We start from the raw sequence: 15,410 nt of genomic DNA, 5'->3' as shown, positions 1-15,410 counted from the left end.
TAGACTCATTGCTAAAGATAATCATTTTCCATTGTTCCACTGAATAACCATTTTTTTCTTCTTTGGCGATTGGCTAATGCCAACAAAGGCTTTCTTACATCATGAAACAAATTTAGTTTTTACTTGTGTGATAACTTACTTATTGTTTTTTGACTAACTGTCTACCAGCAAACTATTGATTTCTGCACTTAAAGCTAATACTCCTGCTTTTGGGTTGCGTCTGCTTGGTGTGTAAAGCATGTTTTCATCGGGTGCTGTCAGTTTTTTCGAACACCTAATACGAGGTTTCTCATTGACACTACCAGTTGATAAGTAATTTTTTATTGTTGTATTAATGCTGAATTCAGAAATATTTAAACATGTGCCAATTTCTGTATTGCTCAATGTTATTTTATGCATTCCAAAGACTTGCCATTTTGTTTATGGCAAAAGAGCTTTTACTCATGAAAATATGATATTTTGACAAAGGTCAATCAGTTGAAAATTGCTGAATTTTAAATCAAATTGTAATTGCGGTTTTCATTCAAAGTAAAATAAGAATAAAGACCCAAATGTAGTATCCTAATGCTAACAGGTTGTGAAGTAATAAAAATGCAAAAGAATCCAATAAAAAATTTCTCAATAAACAAGTGTTCCGAGTTTTCTTATCAAAGCGTGTTTAAACTTTATTTTAACAAATTGAAAGGAATTCATTGTTTTGTTATATATATATATATATATATATATATATATATATATATATATATATATATATATATATATATATATATATATATATATATATATAATTCTTTTTGAAAATTTTTAAATTATTGCTAGGCTATCTGTAATGGATGAAAAGTCTCGACATAGCACAGTTATAGGTGAAACATCCATTCCTTTAAAGAACCTAAGTATGCAACCTGTACAACAGTTTCGAAGAATATTGGATGTTAGAAACAATGTAAGTGTGTAATGTAAAAATGTTTCATCAGAATGTAACTTGATATTAGTATAAAAAATAGTGTTAATTCACTGTCATTATTTTATCATTTTTTTTTTTTAGTACAAATTATATGTACTTTTATCAGTACAAATTTTGTAAAGGTTTTACAATTGTTTTACTATAATTTAAAGTTTAATTTTTTATGTATCAATATACAAAAAAAATTTTAAATTTTACAAAAATTATTAAAACATTAAAATGTTGATAATTTTTAAAAAATGTTTATAAAATGATGAATATTAGTGCAACAATTTTAAACAAAAAATAAAATAATTCAAGTACTTAGACACTGTTTTATAAATTTTATGTTTCGCTAATTTTAATAAAAAATCTAAAACTGTAAGTTATCTTGTTTTTGTCTCCTCAACTCTCTCTCTCTCTCTCCCTCTCTCTCTCTCTCTCTCTCTCTCTCTCTCTATATATATATATATATATATATATATATATATATATATATATACACACACACATGTAAAAGCTGTAAAATGTCAGAGTATTAATAGAACTATATTGCATATAGAGAGTGTTTCTGTTAGTGCTTGTAGCATGCATTGTCAAAGTTGCATAAGGAACCCAGTGTCACCTTCTTGTGCATCTTCTATTTGTAATTGTTACCCATTTTTAATTTTTTTCACTAGAACAAATTTTCTGAGAACAAATTTCTTAATATTATTGCAAGAGATCAATGTAAAAAGGTGTTTTCTGACATTAGACCCCAATATTCTCTGTTCACTAAATCTCATATTTTATCTCAGAAGTTAGGTTCTAGAGATTTTTTTGAAAATCTTCATCTGAGTCATTAACAAAGGTTAGTCAACATTCCATCTTTAATACATGGGTCCAATTTTGTTAACTCTCTCAGAAATATAGTTTCTTAAAATCTCGAATCAAATGGTCACACTCTTCCTGTCATTCCAGTTAAACAGGTTAACCCATTGTTAGACATCCAAATCACTCTGGCTTTCATTATTAAAGCCATATCTACATTAAACTCTTCTACGGCTTGTGGTCCAGACAAATTTCCTGTCAAAGTCTTACAAAATTGTTTTCCAGAACTCTCTTCAATTTTTCCTAAATTATTTAATAAGTGCTTGACTGAATCTTTTTTTACTGGTAGCTGGAAAATAACATCTGTACTTCCGAGTTAAAGTAAATAACATCTGCACTTCCAAGTTTTAGTAAATAACATCTGTACTTCCAAGTTTTAGTAAATAACATCTGTGCTTCCAAGTTTTAAAACATTTTAGAGAATACTCTGACTCTTCAAACTATTGTCCAATCAGTTATTGAATCAACAAGTTTCATCATCTATATACCTCTACAAATTTTTTATTCTTTTTTTTATGGTATATTGTTGACTTGCTTTTATAATGATACTCTTTTTCTTCTTGACAAGGTCCAAAAATGCATTGTAAATGTTAGTTGGACCTCTACTGTCTGCCAAGCTTGAGCTATTCTTCCATCGTCATAAGTTTGCATCTGTTTCTCTTTTCTGAAAATGCTGTAATGGTTGCTGCTTAAACAAACTATCATCTTTAGTTCCAGTAACCAAAAATCATTCTTGCTTGACTCATTTAACAAAGGTGCATCCATTTTGTGTATCTTCATTTCATGCTCTAAAAACATTTGTTTTTCTATTTTGTTTCTTGCACATCAATGCTTTAGAACTCTCCTTCTTCTTCATGTTTTCAATTTACAACTTCTTCTTACAAAATTTAATTTTTTACATGTTTCAACTTACAAAGTCTTCTGTCAACAGTTCTTCTTTTTCTTTTTTTTCTTCTGTCAACTTCTTGATCTTTAACTTTAAAAGCAATTTTTTTTTTTCATTATTTATATTTATTTTTTAAATTTAGCTTGGTTTTACCTAATTTTGCGCTGCCTTTTATTAAATTAGAAAAATGTATAAGTATTTATATGTATAGCTTTATGTTTTTGTAAAATTTGATTGAATTTTACTTAACAGAACCTGATAAAGTGCTTGCCTATTCAGAATCAGGTTCTTTTAAATATTTTAAAAATAGTTTTTTTTTGGGGTATTTTTAATTTTGGTTTAACAACTTTTGAGTATAATTAAATTTCTTATTTTGTGTTATTTGTTTTTAGTTTTGAGTATTTTTAATTACTTTAAAATAGTTTAATAATAATTATTTATTAAAAACTTTAATATAGTCTAATAATAATTAATTGTTAAAATAATTACTTCAAAATAACTTATTTAGAATAAATATTTTTCATAACATTTTGTTTGGGTAGAGTAATCCATTATACTTGGAATCACACATCAGTTCAAATAATCCTGGTCGCATTGAATTAGCTTTGCATTATTTGTCAAAACAAGAAAAATTAGTTGTTGGAATTATTCGGTGTGCTGGACTCAAAGCTCATGACTCAAATGGCTATTCTGACCCTTTTGTTAAATGGTAACACTTTCTATTTTTTATTTTAAAGTACATAACTTTTTAATTACTTTTATAAAATAAATTGATTTATATGCAACAGTAGTAGTATAAGGTAAGTAACAGTAGTATATCAGTCATTATAGTATTATAAATTATAGAAAATAAGTTATTCAGTTGTAAAATTAATTGTTTAATTTACATCATTTTATTAGTAATTATATTATTTGTTATTTATATTTCTACCATTTGCAATATGTTTTAATTATTTTACTAATTTTTATTTAGTTATCTTCTTCCTGACCCTCAAAAACATACTAAGCAAAAAACAGCAATAAAAAAGAAGACACTGAATCCTGAGTTTAACGAGGTTTTAACTTTTCTTAATTCAATTTCTAAACTTTTTTTCTTTATTTAGTTGAAGTTTTTGAAATATTTTTTTACATAAATGTTAAATAACTTTGTAAAACTTGGTTAGAATTCAAAATGAATTGCTTTTTTTTTTAATTATTATTATTGTTTAATAATAATAATTAAAAATGGTAGGATAAACATAATAAATGCAATACAATTAATAATTTATATTATTTTTGATTAAAAAAATACAATTTAAAAATAATATTTATATACTTTAATCTAAAAAGAGTAAAAACCATTTAAAAAAAAAACAACCGGTAACAGCAGATGTGACAACAACAGTTGTGAAAGCAGCAGACTGCCCTTTAAATTGCATCTGAATCAATTTGATCAAATTTTGTTGTGATTGTAGAACAATAACTTGTTTACATTGTTTTTGTTTATTATAGAGTTTTAAATCATGATTAGAAGGGCAAATAATTAATAAGCACACATTACCTATTTTTTAAAAATTACCCCAAAAAAATTATTTTTACTTAAATAGTTTTCTTTTAGTTGTAATTTTATCTACAATGTTATAAATTAAGCTAAGTCACTTTGCTAATTCTATCCTTGATGCCTTGATGTTAATGATGCAGTTTTTTAAATGTTTTTTTTTATGTTTTTTATATTTATTTTTTTTTACCTTTATCTACATCATATCAAGGTCAGGTGATGTTTTCCAACTTGTTTATGTTTTCCTTCATAAAAACCATCATTTTAAATATTGTCAATGTTAATATTAGTTCTTTATTCTGATAAAATATTACAAATAATTGAAAATACTTGTTTTGAGGTCGCTGATTTTGTCATTCAGAGGTAACTGATGCTATAGAGATGCTATAGAGATGCTATAGAGATGCACAAGATCATTCTTGCTAGTCTGCTGATTCTTATATGGTTACTATTCTAAGATTCAATGACGCCAGTGTTTGTTTGCAACTCCTTTATCAACATATCATTTGACCTTGCACCTTGCATCAGTTAGCAAACAATTTTTTTTAGTTATTATTTTTATTTTTTCATATAGCTATTTACAGCACTGTTTAAACCTTTTTCATCCATTAGTTGTGTAAAGTTTTAAATACTGGTAGGGCTCACTTGTATCTCCTTGGCGCATATCCCTTAAGGCTTGGTTAGCAGTATCCTTCACATTTTTGCATCTTTTCTCATCAAGTGCAAAGATAATTGCTTCCTTTTGACTTGGATCAAGCAAATGTGTCATTGAATACTCGGGTACTCTTTGACCGAAATCAGGGAAATATTGAAATGTAATAGCTATAGTTATATTCTTGACACATCTAAAAAAAATTTATTGTTTTAATAAATTATTTTCAATAAGTTGATTGTTGTCTTTGCTCAATTGCACCAAGTTGGTTGTTGCAATTGTTCAATAATTTTGTATAATATAAGTTTACAAAGTTTTAAAAGCTTAAAAGAAAAGCTTTAAAGAAACGAGTTGTTTTATACTAACTTAATAAACAATTCATACAGCAGTTGTATAATTTTGGGGCAGGGGAGAGTGGGGAGAAGTGGGACGCGGGAGAAGTGGGACAGCCTGAAATTTCTAATTAGGAGTGCTGCCTAAATACTGTTATTTAATATCAACAATTAAATTTCTTCCTCTCTATTTAGCAGAAATTGCTTTGTTTCCCTCGGTACGCTAGAAACCTTAATTTTGAAATGTACCTTAAAAAAGTTTTTACATTGGGGTGAAGTGGGATAAAAAAAAAAGAAATATTTATGCCCTGCATCTTCCTGTCGCCATTTGATTATTTCGATGGGTGAAACCTTTTAAACATCTTTATGTCAATTAAGTGATTTTATGCTTTTATCAGTTTTTATTAAATAATTTTATATAATATAAAAGCTTTATCATGTGCGCTACAATTATTTATAGTTCATATGATAAAGTATTTCACAAAAAGTATTTTTTTAAATTCTATCTTTCTTCAAAGTCATTGAACTTTCATTAAAGTCATTAAACTTTCTGATTTATAATTTAATAATATTTATTCAAAAATAATAAAGTTCAATAAGTATTTAATTTTTAAAACAAAGTTTTATATTTTTATAATTTCAATGTCTCTCTAAATTATGACAATGAAAATTGTAGAATTTTGTTGTTTTATTGTATAATAACATTTTAAACAATTTTTTCTAAAAAATACAAAAACGTCGAATTCTCGGTTTTGACAAGAAAAGAGTGGATATATACTGAGTTGGATATGCAAAAGTTGATTACACTGGTTACGCTTATTATGCTGATTATGCTTATTATGCTAATTATGATGACATAGTATTAAATTAAAATTGGTTGTTTTTTAAGTGAGTATTGTTCAAAATAAACAATTTTAAACAACATCATTAAAAAAATCTATTGTTTTAACTCTATTTATTCTTTTCCACAAATTATTTTCAATAAGTTGATTGTTGCAGTTGTTCAATAACACCAAGTTGATTGTTGGGTCTTTATCTGAAACTAAAACTCTCTAAATTTTATTGGATATAGACATTCAAAGATTCCTGTAATGACTTTAGTTTTGTCAACTGTGGCCATTCCACCATAACTTTACAAAGCATTGTAATTAAATCAAAAGCAAGAGATGGGAAAACAAAATTATTGGAAGTTCAGATGACCTTAATAAAGACGCAGCTGTCATGGTCAATCCTCTCATTGTCAATAATTTTGTTGACATGGTCATTGATGAATTCATATTGTTTAGGAATTATGTTCTGTGATTTTAGTGTAACAAGTTTATACTTTTTCTTTGTTACTTGCGTAATTGTTTTATGAAAATATTCACTATCAGTGGATCCTTAAAGCCTACTTAGTCACTGATGTAACTATTTTTACATTATTATTATTAAGTTTCTGCAAATATTGATTTACTAGTAGGTGTTATTGGTTGAGAGTAAGATAAAATAACATTCTGCTACCCCTTTAGATGAATAAAAAAACCTGTACACTCTTTATCAACAAAATCTTTGTTGCATTTATTATATGCAAGACTTTTTTGGGCGTTAAGAGGATGAAATAATGATAGCTTTCAAAAAAGGCAGCCTACACCTTAAAAAAAAATATTTGTGAATGTACATTTAGAATTAAAAATAAAATAAATAATGTACATTTAGAATTATAAATAAAAATTTTTGTAAATATTAGTTTAAACAAATATTTTTTTAGGAACCAATAATAGTTGCTAAGACTGAATAATATTTGAAACAACAAGTTATATTCGTTAGGACAAGTAATATTCGTTAAAACAAGTAATATTTCGTAAAACGAATATATAGTAAAAAATAGTTAAACATTAAATCAATATTTAATTAATTCTAACATTTTGTTGTAAACTAACAATTTTTTTTATTCAAAACAATAAATTAAAACAAAAAACTAACCTGTAAGGTTAACTTTTTATTAAAGTAACATGTACCATGTAACTTTTCGCTTTCAAAACTTTTTTAGTTGATTTTTGGTGATTTTTTAGTTGATTTTTAGTTGATTTTTTGGTGATTGTTTAGATAAAGTTTATTAGAACAAAATTAAAGTTACACGTTGTAAAGAAAATACAGATCCATGGAAACTGACATTATGCCCCTAAATAAATATAAAAACTATGTATATAATAAACTAATATATTTTATAATATAAACTATATTTGTTTAATTAAAAGTAAAGTTGTAAAAGTTTCATTAGTTGTGGTAATTGTTTAAAACACTAAAGATCAAAAGTTTAAAAAAGAAAACATTACTTTTATGTTACAAATAAGTGATTGTAATAATTAGTGATATTATTGATAGTTACAACAAATTATATTTAGATTTGTAATTTACAGTTAAATAGCGGTTACAGTTATATTATAACATGACAATAAAACATTCGTTAAAGTTATTCGTTTAAACTATTTGTACACAAATATTTTTAATGAAAATTCGTACATTGATTTTTGATAAGCAAGTATTTGTCCCTCTCTGATAAACAACATTTTGAATTTCAAAATGATTTTGCTTACTTAACTTTTGTTATATTTATTTATTTACTATACTATTATTACTTGGCCAGGTTAGTTGGTTTTTACAGCAAAAAATTAGGGGGCCAGTTTTTTTTGTTTTTTTTTTAATTATTGAATTTTATATAGAAAACGCTGCAATAATAAAAATAGAAGTTATTTAGATAAATAAACAATAGTTTAAAATTCTTTTTTATTTAAAGTAATGTAAACATTCATAAAATCACAATAAAATTACAAAATACTGTGAAATTAACAACAACAAATAGATTAATCATTATTTTTTCTTTTGGTTCTTTTGGATTTAAAAGCAACAATCTCATCTTTTCTTTTTCCACCACTGATAATCATTTGTTTGTTGTTAAAGTATATGTTTATAATTATATTATTAATAAATATTTTAACATTTTTAAAATGCTGAGGAAACATGAAGATTGCTTCTCCTCCAAGATTTAGGAGCTTTCTTGCAGCATATCTGATATTATCAGCATTTAAAAATAAATTTCTTGAGCTGAATCTAGTTTAGTAAAGCAATGATATATATGCGATGCAAGATATTTCCCAGGTAATTGAAGCCCTCTTCTAGAGAGCAAACTCAATACAAATGGTGACCTTTTTATGATTTGATAAAGCTTCACATTCAGAGCAAACAAATTTTTTAAAGACTTTTTTCATAACAAATATTGCAATGTAGGTTGCCACCTCCTTGCTACCCTCATCTAAATCAATCTCTTGAAAATCATTTTCAAAATCAATTTCACATAAAAGGTCTCGACTGGACTCTGATTTAAGATTTAGCTCCCAGTAATTTATATCTTCTTTCATTAGAGATTTAATTTGAAGAATCTTCTCAGAAGATTCAACTTCATGTAAACCAACAAGAAAACAACCTCCACCCATTTGTCTTTATTTTGAAAATCTACGTTCTAGAGGGTCACTTAGGAAATGACTTGTTAAAATGTAAGTGTAACCTTCATTAAGTGAATCATCGCACAAATCAGCAAAACTTTTAAATGTTTTTATCATAACATTTGCTGTTTGTTTGGTAGGAGTAAACTTTCTACATGCTTTTAACTACATTATTTTCCATTCATTAATGAAAAAACAACGTAAGAATTCAGGTTTTTTATCTTCCCTCACAACTACATAACCAATATAATTATTTGAATATTTTGACTTTGAGTTCGATATTAACCACCAACTATTAACAAGGTGTAAAAGCTCAACTGCAGATAAATCTTGTGGAAAATAACTTTTAATGGCAGCTGACTTTCATGAAAAACATTCAAAGCAAGAAGAACACTTTGCTTATCATTTCCTGGGTTCCTGGTTGTAAAGTTTGAAATGTAAGTTTATATGCCTTAGTTAAATTACCTCTAAGTTTTTCATCCTTTTTGTAAATTTTATGGAGAAGACGCCAAGATATTTCACCAACAGTAACTGAAATAGGATCTTGAAAGCTGATCATCAAGTCCATCGAAATGGAAAACAGGGAGTATAAATTACTTAGAATTGAGAAGATTATTTCGAATATCTTTTAAGAAATGTTAAGTAATGAAATTATTTATGATCTTAATTCAATAGTTTCAATAATCAAATAATAATCCAATATTTATTTATTAGATTAAGATCATAAATAATTTCATTACTTATGATTTTAATCCAATAACGACTATTTAAGAGTCATTCTCACACCGTGCTTTAGAAATTTTGAATCAAAGTATTCACTACAAACACCTGAATGCTCTGTAGGAAACTAATTTTTTCAATTAACAAACTTAATCCATTTTTTTCTTAATTCAGGTTTTTTTACAGCATCAGGAAACGTAAAAACACTACTTTCTTTGTTATAAAAAGTTGGTTCTGAAGTCAATTTTAGAGGATTCACATTTGTATTTGATGATTTACTTTAATATCCACTGCAACAGTATATCACTGCACACTTGTTTGGCATTATATTAAGAATTCTAGGTATGAAAATAAAAGTTTTTTTGAAGCGCAATAAAAATAATGAAGTTCAAAAATAATCAAAATATTATATATTACAAGAAAATCAAAGTCTTCTGTATAAAGATGTGGTTTATTACATCAAATAAAACTGGCCTCCTAATTTTTTGCTGTAAAAACCAACAAACCCGGTCGTGTAATTATAGTAGGCTGTAATTTATTTGTATGTATACAATTTAGGAGTTTACTTACAAAATTGCTCATCACGAGTTGGCAAAAAGAACACTACATATAACGGTGTGGGATCATGACGTCGGAAGAACAAACGACTTCATAGGTTTCAAACATTTTAAATTTTTTGACAAAGAGTGATAATTAAAAATGTTAATTTATCTTTCTGTTTTTTTTTTTTTTATTATATATTATAAACGATTAATGCCCGCTCAGCTTCACCATTTTTATTTACACAAAAGTTTGTTTTTAGGGGGAATCACTCTTGGAATACAATCAACACCAGAAGCATTAAAACATTGGTTTGAAACCTTGAAGACAGCTGATAAAAAAGTTATTAAATGGCATACTCTAAGCGAAGACTGTCCAGCAATAGACTAAAAATTCATTTTGAATAATATTCCTTATTTTTTTTATTAAACCGTTTGGAAAATAATTGGAGGACAAAAATTTGTAGAAATATTTCTCAATGGTTTTGGTTTACGCATTTAAAATCATTTACAGAATCATTTTGTATTCGTTTTTAAAGTAATAAAGAATCTGATTGGTCCGAATATTGTTGGTCCGATTGTCGTTGGTCGGATTTAATCCGATTTAATCCGATTCTGTAGAACTAATTATAGTGAATTTTAGCTTTCTTTTTATAGTTAAAGGTGAATGAATCGAAGAAATTTACTTTTAAGACATCACGATGTATAGATACCATTGACATCAGGTTATATAAACACCATTGACATCAGGTTATATAAACACCATTGACATTAGGGTGTACAAAAAACTTTTAAGTCTCAAATTAAAAGATGACGTCAAGATATCAAAAAAAAAGATGTAGCTTACTTATGATGTAGTTAAATTATGACGTCAAGGTGTCAAATTATGCTGTGTAAAAACTACGCCTTTTCAATGAAATTTATTTTTTGATTTATATTTTAGAAATGTTATTATTTTTAATAAATATATTTTTAAAATTATGTTTATTGATGATCCTCGTAATTACTAATTACAGATCACTGTGTTATTATATTAGGTAATGTAATCGTGATTTCTTTTCTTAAAAGTGTATGATACCACTACTACCATCATCATGATCATCATCATCATGATGGTGGTAGTGTTGTTGGAATTAAAACCTAAATGATACTTATGCTGCTCATCTTCAAAAAGCTCCGTTATATATGCAACTACATAAATCCAAATTATAGGTTGTTGCCTCAAACTTTTTATCTCAATCCTAGAACAACTGCAAAATACAATTATTAATCTTTTAATTTCGCCAAACCATAAAATTATAATTTATTATTCATCAAACCTGCAACGTATTGTTATCTGTCTTCGCCCGGCTTCCAGATCGAGTATTGCAAATTTAATGTTTTTAAATTTGTTTCAAATAATTATACAGCCAAATTTAGGGAGATAATGATTAAAGACAAATTTCAAGAGTAATTGACAAGAGTCAAATTTAGGCGATTAAATTTTAATTATTTATATAAGTAATTAGTTAAAATTTGAGCAATTAAAATATATGCTTTGTTTATAACAATTGAAACTGAGAAAATAATTATAAGGTAAAAGTAAACATTTTTAAAAACAGAAGTTTTAATTGGCACTATAACCGCCTATTTGTGTTTATTATTTTAATAAAAGGAATAAAAAATTATACACTTCTATTGTTTTTATGCGAGGATACTTTATCTTGAATTGGACGTGTATTTTACTAGATTTTTAGCATTAATTCTAAATATATACATTTAAAAACCAATTAAATATCAGATAATTTCAGTTTTTAATTTTTAAAATAAAGAAACTAAGTCTAGTAACCATGATTTATAAAAGTCTAGTAACCATCAGGAAAACCGCCTTTACGAGGATCAGACTTTGCGCTAATTTGTTCACCAGCTGCTTTCCGATAAACTGCTTGCACTGCTACCCATAAAGTTGAAGTTGTAAGTTTATGACCTAATTTTTTTAACCCGTCTTGCATAGCCTGAGAGATCGGGTATTTTTCCGTAATATATACTTCGTTGGGTGACAAGTGGGTATGTACTCTTTCTTCTACTATTGCTTCACCTAACTCCATGTCCAAAAACAATTTCCGAAACAATGTCTATAAATAGATTTCAAAATTTTTCAGAAAATTATTTTGTAATAATAAACACTAAAATACAAAAGTTAAATCAAAAAACAGTTGAGTAACACAAGCAAATCGTAAATAAAACCAAACTAATATACAAATGTTAAAAAAAAACTCGAGCAAACATACAAAAGTTGTTCCAGAGATTATCCTTGATCCACCGGATCCACCAACAACCATAATCACATCACCTAAAGAATCTACTACAATAATCGGACTCATCGACGACAAAGGGCGTTTACCAGGTTTTATATAATTAGCTTTCGAAGGATAATAACCCCATTTATTCATTAACGAAGGTGAAGAAAAGTCGTCCATTTCATTGTTATAAATAATTCCTGTTTTATTTGATCGAACAAGTCCGCCAAAACTTTAAAAAAGATTGTTTGATATTTCTAAGAAGTTAATAAAAGTCAGGGGGGGAAAAAAACTTTTAGTTTTACTTACATAGCATTTATTGTATCAGTGGCTGCAACAGCATCGCCATTTTCAGCCAATACTGATACATGAGAAGTTCCATACGGCATTTGATTTTGAGCGTAATATCCTCCATAAAAAGATTCGTTAAAATATGTTTCATTCTCTTTAATTCTTTTTCGTAAAATTTCTGCAAAGGTTTGGTTAAGCATAGCATCAGTAACCTAAATAATAACTGGCAAGTTTATTTATTTTATTTAATAGTGTTACACACCGCTCACGCTCTTTTTACATACCATTTATACACCGCTGCTGTAGCTTTAAGTTATGCTCGTAAAGTTTCGGTAAGTCGTGGTAATGTGCTTCAAGTCTTTATGGTCTTATAACTTACCGCAGTGGAAGAGCGTTTAACTTGGAAGTTCACTCCTCTTTCTTAACCATTGTTAAGAAAGAGGAGTCACTATACTTTTTATTTAAAAAAAGGATAACTTTCAGAAGAAAACTTGGACAGCTTGCAGAAGATCAAATGGTCTTCTCCAGTTTTCCGCGTGTTTTTTTCACAGTGTTAAAGTGAAGTTTATTTATTGCTTATGTGAAACCACTTTGTAACTTTTTGTTTTTATTTGTATATTCACTATTAACAAATCTTTATTATGTGAATACAAAGTTGTAACATTAAGAAACAAAAAGTAAACTTAAAATAAATAATTAAAACATCGGACCTGTTTGTTCTGATCCGAAACTCATACCACTGTGCTGCGGGTATTTGTTTCACGGAATAGAGAAAGCACGAGTGCTAATTTCACGGAACACAGAAACTGAAAGCATTTTAAACTTTTTAAATATTTTTTTTGAAAATGTTTAGTTCTTTTTAAAAAAATATGGTTCTGATCTTATAAAAAGATCACTATAGAAATAAAGGATAAAATAAATAAAATAATTTTTTACTACGTTGCTTGTTTCACATATATATACTTATAGTTTTAAATATAAGTTATTTTTTTAGTTTTACAGTTATCCTTTTTATTTTGATTGATATTAATGAGTTGAAGCTTAGAGACCATTTATACTGATTATAAAATACTATAATCAAATAATTAGTTATATAAAAGATAAAATATTATAATAAAAATATAAAATATTCAAAGTACTCAAAATATAAAATACTCAATTTTCTTATTGATGTTTTCAAATCAATGTTATTATTATGAAAGAGGTATAATAGTCTCGCTTTATTACAACTTTTTGTTATTATTATTTTGTTTCCATTTTTTGTAATTCTATTATTTGCATAAGATTTTGTTTCTTATTTAAAAAATTAAGTATTTTAAATAATTTTTTATCTAAATTAACAGAAAAATATTTATATTGGAAGTTCGTGTATCTAGGGATATGTGTATCTCTTTGTGAACCCAGTTTTTTGCCACTTTATTTGAAAATTATAAAGTTCTAGTAATTAAGTTCTAGTAATGCTTCTCAGCCAGGTGAGTAGTTGCTGCTCCAAGCGTTCCTAAGACAAGTTATATATGTAAAACGCTTTTAGATGGTCTAAAATAAATTTTTGCCGCTGGTGTGTTAGATTATTTTACAATCCTAGAGGAAATGCTTGTCTATAAGTTCTTGAATACTACATTGTTTGTTACTTAAGTACTTAATGCAATTTTAAATAAGTTTTCTCAAAATCCGAGTTATATAAAAACCTTAGCATATAAAATTCGCCGAACGGTCAAACACGAGCAGTGAACGCCTGAGGGAAGAAATGAATACATTAGAATAAAGGAGAATTATTTTATAAGCAAAGCATATTTTGACAGTTGTCAAGACAAAAATAAAGCTTAATAGAGGAATATTTATTATTATTAAATGAAATTATTGGTAAACCAAAAATTAACAAACCGTGCTTTCCTAACACTATAAAAATCAACCACAAAACAATTGATGATGAAAACGTCATTGCAAATGAGTTTAACAACTTCTTTGTTAATATAGGATCTAAACTTGCATCCCAAGTTCCTAGTGTAAATAAATCTTTTGATAATTATTTAGATCGTAATAAAAATGAATTGAATATAGAAAAACTAACCATGTTAGAATTTAACAATGCTTTTAAAAGCCTAAAAAGAAACAAAGCAACCGGATTCGGCGATATCAATAGCGACATTATAATTAACTGCCAAAACGAGCTTAAAGTTCCTTTATTTAAAATATTTAAACACTCCTTAAAGGAAGGTATCTTTCCTGAAAAACTGAAAGCTGCGAAAGCAAAACCTATTTTTAAATCAGGAGATACAAGTGAAATAGGCAATTACAGACCAATATCAACACTTTCTACCTTCTCTAAGATACTTGAGAGAATTATGCACAATAGAGTATATACTTTTTTTAAAGAAAATAATTTTATTTACTCCAAGCAATTAGGTTTTCAAAAAAATACATCAACTGAACACGCAATTCTTCACCTAGTTGATGAAATAAAAAACTCTTTTACAAACGGAGAAGTTACATTAGGTGTATTCATAGACTTCTCTAAGGCTTTTGATACAGTCGACCACAAAATATTATTATCAAAGTTTCACATGTATGGCATAAGGGGTAGAACGAACAAATGGATAGAAAGCTGCTTAGACAAACGTGTGCTATCTATATACTATGGAGATAGTAAACTCTCTAATCCTTCTATATTAAAGTGTGGTGTTCCTCAGGGTTCAACACTTGGGCCTTTGCTTTTTTTAATCTATGTAAACGATCTCTATCGGGCATCAAAAAGCATTTCAACTATAATGTTTGCTGATGAAAGCAACTTTTTTATCTCCGGAAAAATTATAAACAAACTGTGCGTAGAAATGAATTAAGAATTAGAAAAAATTACTGGATGGTTTAGGGCAAATAAT

At 27.0% G+C, this 15,410-nt stretch overlaps 2 protein-coding genes across 5 annotated transcripts in view; one reads left to right on the top strand and one right to left on the bottom strand.

Annotated features, from left to right (window-relative positions):
• LOC100214314 (rabphilin-1) overlaps positions 1–10,942 on the top strand; it is an 85,235-nt gene extending 74,293 nt beyond the window's left edge. The window contains exons 12-16 of the mRNA XM_065807015.1: positions 820–943; positions 3,242–3,408; positions 3,673–3,754; positions 9,981–10,077; positions 10,225–10,942. Coding sequence (XP_065663087.1) covers positions 820–943; positions 3,242–3,408; positions 3,673–3,754; positions 9,981–10,077; positions 10,225–10,352 — 598 coding nt within the window. The 3' untranslated portion in view covers positions 10,353–10,942. The remainder of the gene's footprint in view (positions 1–819; positions 944–3,241; positions 3,409–3,672; positions 3,755–9,980; positions 10,078–10,224) is intronic.
• A 722-nt stretch (positions 10,943–11,664) lies between these two features.
• The window catches only part of LOC100204795 (glutathione hydrolase 1 proenzyme), a 72,160-nt gene continuing 68,414 nt past the window's right edge, over positions 11,665–15,410 (bottom strand). For all 4 annotated transcript variants that reach the window (XM_065807012.1, XM_065807014.1, XM_065807011.1 and 1 more), the window contains 3 exons: positions 12,550–12,743; positions 12,232–12,472; positions 11,665–12,075 (listed from right to left, as the gene is read on the bottom strand). In XM_065807012.1, the coding sequence (XP_065663084.1) occupies positions 11,806–12,075; positions 12,232–12,472; positions 12,550–12,743 (705 nt within the window). In that variant the 3' untranslated portion in view covers positions 11,665–11,805. The remainder of the gene's footprint in view (positions 12,076–12,231; positions 12,473–12,549; positions 12,744–15,410) is intronic.

This window comes from Hydra vulgaris, chromosome 10 (assembly GCF_038396675.1).
Source record: "Hydra vulgaris chromosome 10, alternate assembly HydraT2T_AEP".
NCBI classification, from domain to species: domain Eukaryota; kingdom Metazoa; phylum Cnidaria; class Hydrozoa; order Anthoathecata; family Hydridae; genus Hydra; species Hydra vulgaris.
Note: the sequence above shows the minus strand (reverse complement) of the source record. Positions and strands in the feature narration are given on the sequence as shown.